This window comes from Acanthochromis polyacanthus, chromosome 9, assembly GCF_021347895.1.
Source record: "Acanthochromis polyacanthus isolate Apoly-LR-REF ecotype Palm Island chromosome 9, KAUST_Apoly_ChrSc, whole genome shotgun sequence".
Classification (NCBI taxonomy): Eukaryota; Metazoa; Chordata; class Actinopteri; family Pomacentridae; genus Acanthochromis; species Acanthochromis polyacanthus.
Genome location: NC_067121.1, coordinates 9598122 through 9616219, shown reverse-complemented (window position 1 = coordinate 9616219; position 18098 = coordinate 9598122). Strand labels below are relative to the sequence as shown.

The window sequence follows — 18098 nt, the reverse complement described above, 5'->3', positions numbered from 1 at the left end:
CTTTTTATTATTCTGACAACTTCTCAGTGAATTAGCATTGTTTAAAGTCTCTAATGAGGATTAATAAACCCAACATACACCTAATCCCCAGTTTATTAGGTGTCACTAACTAAAACTAATTCATTCTAATGTAGCAGTTCTGTAGAAAATGCAACTTTTATAGAAGTTACAATGAAAATTTTTTTGTGTGGTCATTTTGGAGGATATAGATTGTGTTGCTGTTGAACTGAATTGCATTTTACAGACATTGTTTCTGTTATTTTATCTGTTTCATGGAGGTAAACAGCAGATACATTCAGTTCAGTCAACACTTTGCTAAAAAACCACCATGAGCGTCATCAAGACAGCATTTAAATAAATACAGTAATGTTTCAGTGCTGCAGCCGATACTATGTGAATTCACAGTCAAAAACCACATAAAACCAAATAAATCCTGCAGCTTTGTGCATGTTTTGCTTTTAGTAAGCTTGTCTTAAGTTAGCTGTCAAAGTAAATATAAGGCAGAATGAATAATTGTTAAGTTGTTGTGGTCCATAGAGCATCAGTTATTGAGTGAAGGCTTACAATGAACTGCAGCTGTGTTTCTTTTTTATAAAAACACTTTCATAAATATTAAAGCTGCAGTAAGGAAATCTGGAAAAGCCAAAACAAACACCAAAATACAGCCCTCCTTCCTGAAGCGCTTTCTTCTCCACTCTTGTTCCTACAGTGCCTATCATAAGTATTCACCCCTTTTGATGGTTTACCCTTTTATTGCTTTCATAAATCAATCATGGTCAATAAAATTTGGCTTTTTTAACAAAAAAAGTATTGGAAAAAACTCTTTAATGTCAAAGTGAAAATAGATTTCTATAAAGTAATGTTAATGAAAGAAAATTATATAAATAAAAATAATTGTTTACATAATTATTCACCCCCTTTTTAATTTAATGGTCTAGTTCAATAGAGGTCCATCAAATTGTTGCCAATAGTCTCACAATTAGTGAAATGAAGATCACCTGAGTGGTGTGGGTGTGTTTCAAGTGATTGAGTTGTAAAACACCTGTCTGAAGGGTCCAGAGAGTGGTTGATCAGTATTCCTGGCTACCATTACACCATGAAGACAGAAGAACACTCTAAGCAACTCAGGGAAAGGGTTATTGAGAAGTACAATTCAGGGGATGGTTACAAAAAAATTTCCAAGGCACTGAACATCCCCCAGAGTTCAGTGAAATCAATTATCAAGAAATGGAAGGAATATGGCACTTGTGTGAATCTGCCTAGATCAGGCCGCCCTCGTAAACTGAGTGACCGTGCAAGTAGGAGACTAGTGAGAGAAGCCACCAAGACCCCTACAACTACTCTGAAGGAGTTACAAGCTTGAGCTGCTGAGATGGGAGAGACTGTGCATGTAGCAACTGCTGCCCGGGTTCTTCACCGGTCAAAGCTTTATGGGAGAGTGGCAATGAGAAAGCCACTGTTGAAGAAAAGTCATATTAGATCTCGACTAGAGTTTGCCAAAAAGCACTTGGAAGACTCCATGGTCAAGTGGAAGAAGATTCTTTGGTCTGATGAGACCAAAATTGAGCTTTTTGGCCATCAGACAAGACGTCATGTTTGGCAGAAACCAAACACTGCACATCACCAAAAACACACTATCCCCACTGTGAAGCATGGTGGTGGCAGCATCATGCTGTGGGGATGTTTCTCAGCAACTGGACCTGGAAGGCTTGTAAAGATAGAGGGCAGAATGAATGCTGCAAAATACACTGAAATCCTGGGGGACAATCTTTTTCAGTCTGCAAGAGAACTACGTCTTGGGAGAAGATTTATTTTCCAGCAGGACAATGATCCAAAACATACCGCAAAAGCTACACAGGAATGGTTAAAAAAGAACCAGGTAAATGTTCTGGAGTGGCCGAGTCAAAGCCCAGACCTCAATCCTATAGAGAATTTGTGGCTGGACTTGAAAAGGGCTGTTCATGCCCGATACCCGCGCAACCTGACAGAGCTTGAGCAGTTTTGCAAAGAAGAATGGAGCAAAATTGCAGTGGGCAGATGTGCAAGACTGATTGAGACCTATCCACACAGACTCACTGCTGTGATTACAGCCAAAGGTGCATCTACTAAATACTGACTTGAAAGGGGTGAATAATTATGCAAACAATTATTTTCATTTATATAATTTTCTTTCATTAACATTACTTTATAGAAATCTGTTTTCACTTTGACATTAAAGAGTTTTCTCCAATATTTGTTTTTTAAAAAGCTAAATTTTATTGACCATGATTGATTTATGAAAGCAATAAAAGGGTAAAACATCAAAGGGGGTGAATACTTATGATAGGCACTGTAAATCCCTCCCTCCAGACTTCAGATATATAGAAATTCAACCCTCCCTCTGCTGAGTAAAAGTTCTTTTTTTTCCCACTGAATCAACGCCTCCTATACTGACTTCTCTCAACTGATCTGGATAAGAAGTCCTGTGACTGCCTCAAGTCTTCGGTGATGGACGAGGTTTAACTAAAGCTTAACGGAGCTTAGAGGAGGTGCAGAAATCTAGTCTCCTCTCAGCTCATGTGAATTACAACATGTTTAAAGGTTATTATGGATTTTTTTCCCGATAACACCCCTAAAAAATAAAAAGAACACTGCCCACCCCAGTTTTAAGCCTGAAGGATTCGTCTTCACCCTCTGGGAGGTTTAAACCAAATCTTCATTGAGCTTCAGTGTGTCGTCCTGGACGTGGAGCTGTAGCTGTGTTGGGGTGAGACAGTCATTGGCTCCGTCATGACTTATTAATGTTCTCTCAGAGCGACGCCATGAAAGGCTGTTAAAAACACAAGAGGCTGAGAGTCACAGCGTTGTGATCAGACACAGTCACAGCAGCTCACTGTGAGTTTAAAGGAAACACTGCAGCTGTTGATGGTGAAACATGAGGTCGCTTTTTTAATGACTTTCTATCAGACTGGTCAATACCTCAGAAAACTGTTAATTTTGCACAAGTATACATTGTATATTTTACCCGAGAGACCTTTTTCTAGTTTTTTTTTTAATTATTCATTTAGGTTTTATAAAACGTAACTGACAAGATATATTTTTAGAGCTACATACAATGAAATATATAATAATACACATCTTTATTGAATACACCGCTGAGGATGATGATAAACTGACATAAAATAATAATATTCTGTTACTGTAATCCTGGCAAAGTGTAAAATTGGTCATAATTTTCTATATCAAGCACAGATTTGTCTTATCCTTATAGTTTTTACAACAAATTTTAATTACTCATAATAAAAGTATGCCTTCCACAGACGATATCAGTTTTCTCACGTTCCTAGTGTGTTTTAACCTCATCCTGTCACTGTGTGGCCGGTCATCCCCTCCGTCAGAGTCAGATCGGGATCAGAAAAGCAGCTGGAAAGTAGATTTTCCGTCACTCTCCTCCAGCTCTGCCATCCATCAGCCTAACTAATGGACCAGAGGGAATGCAGAGAGGGTGAGATAGGGGGAGACCAGGGGAGAGAGGTGATGTCGTGGAGAAGCTACGACCAGCTTCCAGGCTGCAGCGACGCTTCCTGCTGTTCTCATCAACATGCAGACCTGTCCTGGTGAAACAAAAAACGAAAAGACACAGCCACCTCTCAGTCATCTTAACAGACACTGATGTGATGTTAATGTCGGCTTTTCACAGCTGCTGTTTGCGCCGCTGTGAAGGAGCGGAGGTGAATGATGGAGCGGTTTGAGTCAATACAGTGAACAGATAGAGGTGGAGAGTGCACATCTGTCTGGCGGAGTGACAGATGCCGACTGTACAGCTGAGAAATTGACCGTTTGTGTGCTGTGTGTGAGGCTGTGTGTGTTCTAATTAGAATCAATGGAGCTGCCACTATTGTCCCACTCTGATAACAGGGTAATGTGAGGCAGAATCGATGAAGCTGTCGGTGTGTGTCATGATTTACTGCGCAAAAATCACCCGACTGGTTGAGAGAACCAGCCGCTTAGATGAAGGTTAAAAGTTCAGTTACCTACGCAGGCAGATGGAGCTTAATTTTTGAGCTCTTTTCTTTGGTAATAGAGGCTTCCAGTTAGTGAAAGTGTGAATATTAATTTTCTTTACCCTTGTGTCTCTAAAACAAGACAGATTGCTTAACTTGTAGTTAAGTCAGCTATTTGCATTTTGTGAAATCGAATTCTTTGCTTTGTTGTTAAAATTTAGAAGAGAAGATCAATACGACTGTCGTGTCTGTGTGGTAAATGTGAAACTAGTTAGCTTAGCTTAAAGGCTGGACATAAAGAAAAACAGCAACATCTAAGCCTGGTCTGGAAATAACTGCACATAAAATTGTTCTTTTAAAGATTTTAAGACATTTATTTTTCAGATAATTGCCAGTATTTGAAGAAAAAGTTATGCATGTTCGGGATTGAAAAATGGTGAAAAATTCCTTGATTTATTTACAGGTGTTTTCACAGTTTTTCACATTTTAATGTCACAATATTCCACAGTGTTTGTGGCCCCCTTTCTACTAGATTTCTTAATGTAATTTTGGGCTTTTTTAGTGAAAGGAATTATTATTAGTAGTAGTAGTAGTATTAGTATTATGTGATCTATTAGACTTTCATCTAGAAAAGCACATCAATGTGTATTCAAAATTGTCAAATTTTACCTTTAAGATGTTGGTACCACTGCACTTTAACCCATCTTTTAATGTGGTGATATGCAAATATATTTTTTATTAGCAAATATCAACAAATATAAATCAAACAAATATGACAACCAGTCAGTATAAAAGAGCTTTTGAAGTCCTCTGCAGGGATGGAGAACCTGTAACAAAGACGACCATCTTGGTAACGCTTCATCAATCAAGTAGAATAACTAGACCAAAATTATTCTGAGAGCTCAAGGAACAAGATTCTTTGGTCTGATGGGTCAAAATCAGAAGTTTGGACAGAACTGCGAGCATTATGTTAGTTGAAAACCTCTGCTCGTGATCTGGCTAATGCTGGCAGTGAAGCATGGTGGTGGCAGCATCATTCCATTGGAGTATTGGAGTTTCTCAGGTCAGGTTGACCGGTCAGAACTCAGGGAAAGATAAATGCAGCAAAACACACAGGGGCCCAGTAACCTGACACTGGGATGGTGGTTCACGTTTCTACAAAACAGCAACCCAAAGCTAACAGCTAAGACCGCACCAGAGCAACTGCAGGTCAAGTCTCTGGACTGTGTTTGAGCATTCCAGCCAAAGCCCAGATTTAAACCCAGCAGACCTGAAAATACCAACTCACATTTTTTTCCCCATTCAATCTAACAAAGACTTGACAGGAACAGCCAGGAAGAATTGGGTAAATTGATCAGATCCAGGTGTGTCAAACCTGCACAGACTGAAGAATCTCCAAACTTCCTAGACCCCGTTTTTAACAAGCATCAACAGGCTGCACAGCCCAGAGTACCCAAAGGATACAAATAAACATTAGCCCAGAACAAGAACACGCCTTCATGAAAATGGAAAACCTATATGTCACCGCGTTCTCCCCCAGGAAAATACACCCTACCACTCCACAAAAACATCAAACAAGGAATACAGGAACATCTTGGGGAACGTGAGAATCACCCAAGATGTTGATTTGACCTCCAAACTTCCAAGACCTCATTCTGATCAATCATCAACAGGATGCAGTGGAAAAAGTTTGATTCACCACTGGACAACCCAGAGCACCCAAAGAATCCACTGCCAAAGTCCCAGTGTCAGACCCCATCAGACACCCTGAGATGTCCTCTGGTCCAGAGCATTTTTACCACATAAGGACGACCTATGCAGGGTTAGGCAGGTGGTTTTAACTTTTTGCTTGATCAGTGTATATCTGATTTTATTCTCAGAGTATGACGACTTGGATCCAGACCTGGCCAGGTTGGCGTCTCTCGGTTTCACTGGCTGTTTGTCAGTGGTTCAATTTAACACCATCAGCCCTCTGAAAGCAGCTCTGCTCCACCCAGAAACCAGCCCTGTTGTCATCAGCGGACCTTTGGTTCAGTCCAACTGTGGCTCCGCAGCTTCAGCCAATCCCTACGCAGAGGAGAACACACACCACCTGTCAGGTAAGAGTTGGGGCAGTCGGGTCTCAGGGGTGTGATTATGTCATCGTGAGGAGGGTTAATGTCCACCGCTGTCTGCCGGTTATTAAGGTTGAGAAGGGATGCTTTCATTTTAGCAGTTTGTGAGGAGTTTAATGTTTATGGTGGAGCTGTGAGGAGATCATTTTCTGTTCTGTGATTTTTATGTCCTCACACAACGGTGGATGGGTTCATAACCACTCGGTCTTTACATTTTGTTTTTTTACAGTGTAATTCAGTTTTTTGTTGTCTTCGAGGCAGTGGTTTGTGTTAGCTGCAAGCTTCTTGACCTGCTGCCCGTCTGAGGCCAGTAATGAAGTAATAAAGTAATAAAGCCAAGGCAAAGCTTGATAACTGCCTAGAAGCATCACAACTTCCACATTTACTGTATATTAGTTGTTTTTGTGTCATTCAATTAATCACAAAGTTGTTAGGGTCTTATGCTTGTGTCTCAGTTTTAAAATCTAGTTTCACAGTTTAGTTTCTAGTTTTATTTGGCTTTTTTATTTTATTATGTTTTTATTAAATGCATATCGGGGTTTGTTAATGACTAACAAACATGAAAAAAGATTAGAGGCGATGGGTTTTTCTTCCTCATTCCTGTGTGGGGATCTATTCATGGTGGGAGCTGCTTTTTCAAGCTGTATTATGAACTCATTAAGTATGTACACCTTGTTCAGGAGCGAATGACAATGTGCTTGATAACATAATTAATTTGAAACACAGAGGGAGTTGCCAGTGTCACTTCTTTCCTCCGGTCTTGTTCTCATTCAGTTCTATATTCCTTAGTAGAGTCCTTTGGATTGCCTCTGTAGTGTTCCCTGTCTGGTCTAAACAATGATAGTGTGATTGTTCCTCTTTGTCTGTTATGCTGCTCTGACCTGTTTATTTCCCCCTATTTCCCTTTATTTCCTTCTCCTGTTGCGTCTTTTTTTGTATAATTTCTGCTTTTCTGTTATACTTCTGAACATCGTTTCTTTTCATTTTTATTGCACTTGGTTTCTTTTTCATCTTCACTTGTGTATCTTTGTTTTTTCTCCCCTTCTTTGCATTCCTTCCTTTCTCTGCTGTAGACCAGTCTGGTTCTGTGGGTTCGGGTCAACCTTTAGTCAATGCCATCAGGACCGACTCAGCTCTCATTGGAGGTACAGTTTTCCCACGTTTCATCTTGCCTGTTTCGCTGTGTTTGTACTGAACTTTCAGCATTAGGAGATATTCTGCAGAGGTCGTGTGATGGGCACGATATTCCATCAGAAGCAAATGTAATTTCTCCTTCTTCTGTCCCGTCAGATTGATTCCAAATGAGGCTACTTTGATTTTTTTTTCCTATAAGTATGTAGATAGACAAAAGCGAGGGAGTCAAGTCATTTGAAATTGTCTGTTAAATCTTTGTGTCTTTGTGTCTCAGTGCACAAAGGACAGCTGAACTAATTAAACCTCTGCTGAAATGACTTGCTGATTGAGAAACTTTCACACTGTTATCTTCAAGCACGTAAAAGTTTTAAAACCGAGCTAATATAGTGCGAAATTGATTTTGGCTGTATTTCAGAATTCCAATTAAATGAAAGTTTCTCTGAGTAAAGAAATGTGCCGAACAGAATAGTCCAGCTGAGTCCACATGTGTGAAATTCTGCTCGCTGTGTGTTTAAGTTCGATTATAGAATAACCAGACTCTGGGGCAAATATCCAGGAGAGATGAGCAGGAACCCTGCTGTGACCTCTGCAGTAGATTTACAAATGAACTACAATACGGATTCTGCTCAGTTGATTTTAAGGCAAAATTATACAGCCATATGTTTTCACCCTTTTTCTGCAATGCTGCGCTTATCTTACTTTGAACATTTTAACACTTTCACTCTAAATGCAGTAAAAGTCTGACCTACATGCAGTCACATTAACAGATAGACATACACATGCTTTGAGCTGTGCGGAATGATTTGTGGGAGATTTTTTCCTTTAGCAAAAACACTGGTCAAAGGAACGTCACTGAGAGCACAAAAGACAAAATTTGTCAGAGACACAAATCCACAAAACTCTCTAAAATCAAAAAAATTTTTTATGTATGTGGAGTTTTGTCACATTCAGTTTACTCTACAGTTTCACATCTATTACAAATTTCACAAAATACAACTTTAAAGTGATTAGTCATCAGTCTAGTCATCAGTAATTAATGTAATCTCGATTTTTGCAAAACATTAACAGGAACTAAAGTATAGATTGTTGTCTCCAGCTGTTTAGGACTGTTTCCTCTGAGTTTATTAAAACCTGCAGGATCAGGAAAAAACAGAATCCATATGAACATCTCCCAAATAGAATTCACATTTATGCACATGGAAAAAACAGCAGTGCCTTTATTCTTTACTCATAGTCATAAATTATGATCAACATGGAGACAGGATGGATCAGGATCTAACAGCTTTCATAATGCTAATTTGCTGTAAAAGTCAGAATCGTGTACTGAAGTCAAAATGTTTTTCTGTCACATGAAGCTGTCTTAACACAGAGCTTTTTTAGTTTCACAATCTGACAGCAGGCTACTGCTATGATTATGCATACGGATGCTTCCCATAACTGGCCCATATGTAGAGTGTTAATAAATCATTAAACAGTCAAAATATGGCAAAAGGTAGCTAAATAACAACAAAAAGACATTTTATGGTGACATAAGTTTCTATAGTTGGATAAATAATCATTACTAAGGAAAAGATTTTTTTGAGAAGCTTGTTGTTAGTTTCAGTTCAGCCTTGGTCTATTAGTTTATTAGTATTATGTATAGTTTCATACATATATCTGAATGAAGCTGAGGGGAACATTAATGTAAAAGTGACCTTTGAATGACAGAATGCCACCAGATTGTTAAGGCCAGTAATGTTACATGTGTCTGAAAACACAGCCTCTGATAAGAAAACACTCATTTGTCACTAGAGTCCCAGCAATAAGTTGAATAACTGATTGGTTTTGAGCTAGTAAATTATTTGCAAACAAGTTTGATAGTAAATAAACACCAAAAAATCAAAATTTTCTGATTTCAGGTTCCTAAATGTGAATGTTTTCTGGGTTCTTTTCCCCTCTGACAGCAAACTGAACATCTTTGGATTGCGGAGAAAACCAAACATTTAAGGATCACCTTGGGCTTCGGGAAACACTGATCAAAATTTTTTAAAACCATTTTAGGATTTCTTACAGAACAGACAACCTAAAATAATCAACAGCTGAATCGAAAGTTAAAGTAATTGTTAGTGGCAGCCCTAGTTGACACTTTCTTAAGTAGAACTAGCTAAACCCTTTGCAGTCCAATGCAAATATTAACTGTTTTCTGCTCTGTGATTTTTATGTCCTCATACAACGGTGGATGGATCATAACTACTCTGTCTTTCTTTTACTTTTTATGGTGTAATTAAGTTTTTTTTTGTCCTTGAGGCAGAGGTTTAACCTGCCCAGAGGCCCCATAACGCATTTAGTGTGTATTTATTGTTTTTATTTAATTGAATTAATGAAAAAAGTTGGTGTTGTTAAGTTGTTAGGACTTTATGGTTGTGTTCCAGTTTCAAACATTAGCTTCTAGTTTTTATTTGGCTTTTATTACGTGAATTTGAGATGAAAACACCGCAATGAGACAAGAATTTTTTTTAAATTTTTATTCTATGCAAATAATGTATAATAATGTCTATTTTAATACTGATTTTATTAAATAAATATAACATGTTAATACATGAAAGTAAAGCCAGTCTTGGGCTCTGGGAAACATTGATTGAAATTTTTTAAAACCATTTTATGACTTCTCATAGAACCAAGAAATTAAAATAATCAACAGATTAATCAACAATAAAAGTAATTGTTAGTTGAAACCCTAATTGTCACTTTCTTAAGTAGAACTAATTAAAAACCAATGCAATCTAATTCAAACACTAATTGTTCTGTAAAAATGGTACCTTCACCATGACTGTAATTCCCAATTTTGTAAAACCACTGATTCAACTCTTTTTTTGAGGATGGAGTTTGTGCTGGTGTCAAATTGCATTGTATGTCATTTTGTCCAGCTCATTTATAGCAATACTATAATTGGTAAAATAACATCATTGACCTCTGTGACCCAAAGTGTTCACATCCATCAGACTAAGTGTGCTCTGCCTTACAGGTGTCATAGCTGTTGCCATCTTTGTGATCGTCACTGCCTTGGCAATTACTGCCAGATTCATCTACCGAAGAAAAGAGACGTATCGAAACCAGGAAGTGAAGGAAGTCAAACAGGAAGACAGCCAAGATTTCTCTTTCAACAACCAGGCCGACTCCCAGAATGCCTCCACTGAAAACCCAAAAGAGTTTTTCATTTAACTGGAGGCCTGGCGAGCTGAGAGGTTTTTGGAGATGAGGGTGCAGACAGGAGTGCTCGGCGACGTCTCAGGACTTGACACTGCACTCCGAGCCCGTCTCACACTGTTTGATGGACGTAGTGGCTCCATGCAATATAGAACGCAAAAAAGAAACAGTGCACACAGTTTTGTCTTTCACTGTACATTGTGTATATACTGATTCAAACAGTGCTGGACCTAGAAGATGTTGATATCCTTGTTTCAATAACTGTAAATATAAAAAGTTGTAAATGTTGGAGTAATGTCTAAACCAATCTCTAGCCAATGTCACTCTGTCATCTTCAAAGGTTGCAGGTACAGTGCCGGAAGAAAGTATTTACCTCCTTGGAAATTTATTGGGGTTTTTTGCCTTCCGACATTGAATCATCAATTTCATTTGCCATTTTAGACGAGAATTTACCAAAAAAGACTTGTTTATGTCAAAGTGAAAACAGATTTCTACAAAGTTATGTCGGTAAGTACAAATATAAATGTAAAATAAGTGATTGCATAAGTATTAACCACTTTTAAAGTGATTTGGTGAGCTCAGAGGTGCTGCTAATTGGTGGTAGAAGTGCAAAAAAATTAGTGAAATGTAGATCATCAAGTGACTGTATTAAGAAAACATCTGTATCTAGATGGTCCAGCCACAGGTGAATAAGTACTACTGGATATGACTACACCAAAATGAACAAAAGAACAAAACAATCAACTCTGTAAAACAGTTATTCAAAAAAATAAATCAGGGAATGGATACCATAAAAACACCAAATCACTAAATCCATCAATAAGAACTGAAAGGAATATGCCTCATGTAAATCTACCGACAGCAAGCCATCCTCAAAACATGGGTGACCAAGCAAGAAAATGACAAGTGATGGAGGCCACCAAGACACCCATGACTCCTCTGAAGGAGATACAAGGTTAAGTTGCTGAAACAGGAGAGACTGTACATACAGCAACTGTTCTTCACCGGTCGAAGCTTTATGGTAGAGTGGCAAAGAGAAAGCTACTGTTGCCAAAATCTGATGTTAAATCTTGACTCTAGATCAACAGAAGGCATATGGGGGACTCTGAAGTCAACTGAATAAAGGTGTTGTGGTCTGATGAGACCCCAAATTAGGTATTTGGCCATCAGATTAGACTGGAGTGGACACCAAACACTGCACGCCATCACAAACACACCATTCCTATAGTGAAGCACAGTGATGGCAGCATCATGATGGGAAGTATGGTGGTGGCAGCATCATAAACATGAAGTATGGTGATGGCAGCATTATGATATGGGATTGCTTCTCAGCAGCAGCCCCTGAAGGTTTGTAAAGGTAGAGGATAAAATGAGTGCGGCACAATATCAGGAGATCCTTGATTACAACCTGATACAGCCTGCGAGGAAACTGTGACTTTGGGGAAGATTTGTTTTCCAGTAAGACAATGACCAAGAGCATTCAGCAGAAGCTACAAAGAAATAGTTTAGACAACAAGATAAATGTTCTGGAGTGGCTGAGTCAGTGCCCAGACCTTAGTCCAACTGAGAATTTGTAGCTGAAGCTAAAAGGACTTTTCATACACAATCCCTGTGCAAACAAAGCTTAGCCACTCCTGTAAATACTGACTTGAAAGGGGGTGGGTACTTTTACAATAACTGCTTTTTTTTAATGAATTGGCATTACTTTGTAGAAGTCACTTTTCATTTGTCAAGAAAGACTCTTATTTTCAAATTTTATTGCCCAAAAAAGCCTGATTAAATTGAAAACAATTCAACGGTTAATAGCAGTGACAGTGGAAAACTTCCAAGGGGAGTGCATTGTCTAGGTATTGTACTATTAAGGAAAACAGGTTTTTGATTTCTCTTTATTTCTTTATTCTAGTGAATCAGGGTGCTCGGAGTGGTTTGGCTGATGGCACTTTTTCATGAAAGTGATAAATGGGATGCTTAAATTTGAAGTGGAAGTGTTCCACCTTGGTTTTTTTTCTAGGAGCTGGTGTTTGTTCATGTGTGAGGCCATTTTATTATGTGAGCAGCTCAATGTCAGAGTGCATTCAGTGGGCAAATATCCATAAATTACCTGGACGTTGTATGATTTTTTTGTTTTGATTATATTTTGTTTTTTTGGTTTTTTTTGCAGGTGGCATCTTTTAAATCAGCACCGTCTTGCTGTCTCCAGTCACATCGCCATGAGCACATGTGTGTCGGTACAGTCCTGTAGCTACTGGTTGAGATATTTTTATGCATTTTTATTTTTTCTCCCATCTCTCTTTTTGAGTCCTTTCTTTCTTGTAGTTTGCTGAGCATTTTCCAAAAAAGCTGGTTCAGGCTGTTAAGTCTGTTATTCAAGTTTTTTTTTTCCTTCCTGCTGCATGCTGCCTGCTGGGAGTCTCCTCTCCCGTTTCTCTAAATGTCTCCGGATAGCGAAGCTTTTAACACTGACAGCAGCACAGGCGCTGTACCGCCATGGCTGTCTGTCACCTCATTGGCTCCACGCAGAGACAGTTAATGTGTTTTTTTGAAATGCTAATCTGCTCTGATCTGACAGGTGGATTGGGTGAGAGAGCGACAGATATTATGACGAGAAGGAGACAGAAAGATAATCTGAGACACCGTGTCGAGCAGACGTGCTTATAATGAAAACACTTTCTGATATAAAATGAAGCAAATCCCTCCACGTGTTAATCCAGCTCATGTGTGAAGAGTCACTGCTGATAGAGCGGCGAGGAGAGGATCGACAGCAGCTGTTTATCAAACACACCGCCATCTCTCCGCGAGAACCCCCGAAGCACAGATGGGATTTTAATGACAAAGGTTGCTAAATCTTCAAAGTGCATTATTCATCTCTTTCTTTGTGTTTTCTTCATTCCCCCCCAAACCTCACAACAGCTGAGGCCATGCATTGTTGTCTTTGCCGCATGCTTTCTCCCAGAGAGTTCATTCTTTGGTGAAGAATCGACTGCGGCACTTGATTGCTGAGAGGAGCTCAACAGGTAACCTTGACAGCCAGATAATCTTTCAGACTGAGCGCTGCTGGAGGACACGCTGCATACGGACACAGCAAATAAAATGTTTGTCACAACGAGGGGAAGACCGTTTACATTTTTCACACGGTCGACCTCTGCAGAGTAACAGCAGTGGGTCATCGACGTATACGCTGATGTTTGACTTTCAACCTGTGCCACTGTGAGCGACCTGTTTCGTTTTGTCAAACCACCTCCAGACGACACATCAAGAACACAACAGCACTTTTGTATTTTGCATATTTTCTCCTCTATCCGGAATGTTTTGGTTGAATTCACCTTTAAAGGATAAAGGCCTGGTCCTACCTGAAGGTAGCAAAGCACTGAGCGAGTCTTCAAGAAAAGTCAGCTTATAGCCAATGTATTCACACAAAATTGCATTTGTATACAACTAAATGGCCAAATATGTTTCCAAGGGAATGTAGTGTTATGAAATAAACATAATTCGTGACCTTTGAGGTGGTGTGAACAGCAGCCAGTTTGAAAGAGGAACCAAGTCCATGCTAAGAGGCAAGAGGGATCTTTTTGATGATATAAACCTGCAACCAGACTTTCACCCAGAAAACCATAGTTTGCGTCCCATGATATGATGTCAAAGGATGCAATTTATTTGAAAAGGAGGATAATTTTGTGGAGATTTTGTGGATATAGGGGCTTGGTAACTGAGACTACTTTAACTTTACATGTTTGTAAAGTGTCTGAAAAAAAGTCTTTTCTGTAGTATCCAAGTTATTCAGATTGGATTCCTTTTACAGACGTGAACAAACGGAGTCTGATCTTATCACATCAGGACCACTTGTATATTTGGTCTTAGAGCCGATTCATAGCAGATCTCTGGATATGTGCTCACTGTCAGCACATTTAGATCTGAGGTTTTTTTTAACCATTTAGTGTTGACACCCTGGTAGTGTATAGATATATACACACACTACCAGTCAAAAGTTTGGACACACCTTCTCATACAATGCTTTTTATTTATTTGCATTATTCTCTACATTGTAGATTAATACTGAAGACTAATGTTTTTTTGTTCACAACATAGTTCCATATACATTCTTTTATGGTTTTGATGTCTTCAATATTAATCTGCAATGTATAAAATAAATAAATAAATAACACCAGAATCAAGCATCTGTAGTGTGAAAGTAGCCATTGGGACCACTTGCATGACTAATGAAACAACAGTAACTGCAAGCTAACCGCTAACACATTAACAACACCTGCTAGCATGACTCAGTCTCAGTAGCACTCTATTTCTTTGTTTGTTTGGGGGGGTTTCACATAAAGTGATGACATTATTCAACAAAAGCTTTCCAAACTAACGATAGTACACAATTCTCACTAGCTGTCATTAAGCAAACGTGCTTGCTCATTTGCTAATGGGGAAGTAATTTTGCTGAGTTTATTGAAAAACTATTTGTAGAATTATGCCTCACTCATTTCTGCAAATGTTTATTTATTCATTTCAAAAGTGGGTGATTCAACACAGCTAGTAAGCAAGAAAAGCTTTCTCGTTTTCTTTCGGCTTTCCATTAGCTCAAATGTTACAGCCGTGAAGTCGCCGTACATATTGGTCAGCTGATGAGCTGACTTAGTCACAAACTTTTGACATTTTTACTGCTGGTGTGACCAGGTCTGAAGGCTGTTGATGTTCTCGGGTTTTCTTTTTGTCATCAAAATCTATGAAAAGATGAAAACGAACAAATAGTTGCTCAGAATAACAGTATTTTGTGTGCATCCAAAGCCTGATGTGGCTTTTTCTGTGCCATAAAGCTCTGTTGGTGCCTAAAAAATTTTCCTCTGTTACAGTGAACATTGTAGTTTATTTAGGGTCATGTTCACCATCATGCTGCTTTAAATTCTTACCAGAGATCACGTGTATTAATGCACAGCTGAAACTAGTCTCCAACATATGCAGTTTTTAGTGCAGTTTCAGTAATGTTCGCTGAAAACGACAGTCGAAAGCTATTTTAGGAAATTATTAAGTCTATTTAACAATGAAAAAATGTATGTAAATGTGACAAGCTTTTCTCATTTTCACTAGGAACCAACAAGCTTGGAATTGTGATCTTTTCATAGGATTTGTTGACATTAAGAAAATTATAAAAACAATGCCTGGTTTATTCTTTAACGGTGAAGGACTGTGATGTAGTTTCTCTCTGACATTGCACTGGTTTAAAGATGAAGTGTTCTCAGTGTAACTGTAGTGTTGGTGAATAGCAGTGATGTGAGTGTGAGTGACATGCCATAGAAAATATACAGACTTTACCCATGAATCTGGTTGTTTGGTTATCAACAAAATGCTGTTTGTTGCAAATAAATAACTATTCTTTTTCTAGAAAAGATCACGCTTTTCATTATAACTGAGTTTCTCATGCTTTGCAGATGCATAGTCAAAGGACTAAACGCTAAGAGGAGACCTTGTAATTGCGCTTGTGAACCAATTTGTTCTTACATTTACATTTCTGAAGGGCTCTGCAGAGAGATGACACTTGTGTCCACGAGAGAATGAAAGAAAATTAATCGAAGCAGCATTCTTTACGACAAAAAAATTAAAACCACTGAGCTCAGTGGTTTCGTTGGGAAATGAAGCTGACACGCAGCAACGACTTCCCCCCTCAACAACCACGACAATTTGCATACATTTACATCTTTTATATGTGTTCTTTCAAACTGTAGTGTGGGAGGATGCGCATCCTTCAGTGCTGACATTTCTGATGGCTGTTAACATCCCGGAGATGAGAGAAATATGTAAAGTCGTGGAGCATCCAGGAGCAGATGTCAAAATGATTCGCTGTGAAGAGCCACTTAGCCTCTCTGGCTGTTTAAACAGTACGATGCCTGAGGTTCCAAGATGATTCGACTGCCTCACATCGGTAATCCCTGCTCGACTTATTTAAATCTCCTCTCGTTGGTTGCGATCAGAGACCAGATGTGAAGCCGATAACTGACATCTTCAACATTGGCGTTGATGTCAAAGACTTGCTGAAGAAAACTTACAAGGATCAAATAAACTCAGCAGCCAAGTAGAATTCATGTGTTCGATTATGGTGATAAATACCACAGGGATGCAGCTCAGTCTCCGCCAGCCAATCAGATTCCACATTTTCCAGTTGTAAAGCTTGAAACTGTCACTCTTGGTTAAGTTTATGAAAAGCTTTGATATGCTGACATTTTATCAGCGATGGTGGTGCGACCGTGTGTTTTTTATTTTCAATCCTCGCTGTGGTTAAAGTGATGCTGTGCCAATGTTACCATGGTGAGTCCTGTTTCTATAAAGGCTTACATCACTTATCTTCTGAAAAGGTAGTTTGTGCCACGCAGTTTTCAGATGTGTGTCCCATCTTTTCAGTTTTTTATATTTCTTTTCAGCCCTTAGCCGTTTCCTCAGGAGGCTTGGCTTTGCATTGTGCCAGACTACAACTGCAAAAATGAGTTTTTCTATAATAGAAGTATAATAAAAATGTGACAAGATTGGCTTGCTAAAGTTAGACAGGTTCAATGTTTACCATGTTCTCTATCTGAGTATAGCCTTTCAGCGTGCTAAAGTTTGTTCAAATAATCATTTTTACGTGATAATGGCACCAGATGAACAGATTCATCCTCTGGAAAGTCGTGCGGCAACAAAATTATCCAACAAAATAAAACTTTGTGATTTAATAGAAATATATTAACACTGTAAATCCTCACAACTGTCTTTTTTAATAAAGCTGACTGGTGTGTTTCTTACTGTATCACCTGAGGCCTGTACTACAAAGTAAGTTCCGTATACTCAGGATTTCCTTTTATTGTTTGGCTTCACTAAGCCAGATAAGCGCCAACGCAGCTCCACAAAGCACAAAACTCATGAAGGTTTTGGCGTCTAGCTATGAGAATGTTGACGTAAAAAGAGCAGATGACGTGTTGCAAACATGGACAGATCCAGAGCTGCATGTTTTTCACAGGAAGAACAAACTGTAAAACTAAAACCAATAGGATACTTTTTTTTAAAAAAACATAATGCAAGCTAAAAGCAAACACAGCTGCTGCAGCCAAAGCAGGAAGAGAAGCTGGCAAGAAAACTGCCAACTGTGTGAATGTGCAAGTTAATAGGCTTATCAATATCACTGCCACATATGAAGTCAGAGGAAATCTGACTATAATTACAAGTGCATATTCCATTTAATGTGCTGCTTAGATGCAGCCTGTTCTTATAGCATGTAAGACAATTTTAGTCTCATCCTTTTGACTGCAACCCCAGCGGTGTTAAATAGCATTGAATACAGAACAAATAGAAGAACAAATACATAACACGAGGTCAACAAGCACAAAGCTTTAGTGCTTTATTTGTCTCTGTTGTAGGATTATACACTGCCCGGCCAAAAAAAGTTGCACACTATAATATTTCATTGGACTGCCTTTAGCTTTGAATATGGCATACATTCATTGTGGCATCATTTCAATAAGCTTCTGCAATGTCACAGCATTTATTTTTGTCTCCAACATCGCCTCTATTTCCCTTGGTTTTGTAACTTGATCTATATGTCACATCAACAGAGTGAAAGAAAAAGCAATAAAGCAGCTCCTGAAATGACAATTCTCCATCATTCTTCATCCGTTCTTTCCTCCACTTTCTGTATTTCTGCTTCCCATTTCCC

General features: G+C 38.8%; 4 protein-coding genes across 7 annotated transcripts in view; 1 reads left to right on the top strand and 3 right to left on the bottom strand.

The window, feature by feature from the left end:
* The window catches only part of LOC110966083 (contactin-associated protein-like 4), a 215945-nt gene extending 198750 nt beyond the window's left edge, over window positions 1–17195 (top strand). The window contains exons 22-24 of the mRNA XM_051952984.1: window positions 5864–6082; window positions 7171–7242; window positions 10236–17195. Of these exons, the coding sequence (XP_051808944.1) occupies window positions 5864–6082; window positions 7171–7242; window positions 10236–10432 (488 nt within the window). The 3' untranslated portion in view covers window positions 10433–17195. The remainder of the gene's footprint in view (window positions 1–5863; window positions 6083–7170; window positions 7243–10235) is intronic.
* The window catches only part of LOC127535343 (tripartite motif-containing protein 16-like), a 599330-nt gene that overhangs the window by 485710 nt on the left and 95522 nt on the right, over window positions 1–18098 (bottom strand). The gene's annotated exons all lie outside the window — the stretch shown is intronic.
* Window positions 1–18098, bottom strand: part of LOC127535341 (tripartite motif-containing protein 16-like) — a 149836-nt gene that overhangs the window by 104669 nt on the left and 27069 nt on the right. The window lies entirely within an intron of this gene.
* Window positions 1–18098, bottom strand: part of LOC127535340 (tripartite motif-containing protein 16-like) — a 520629-nt gene that overhangs the window by 485698 nt on the left and 16833 nt on the right. The gene's annotated exons all lie outside the window — the stretch shown is intronic.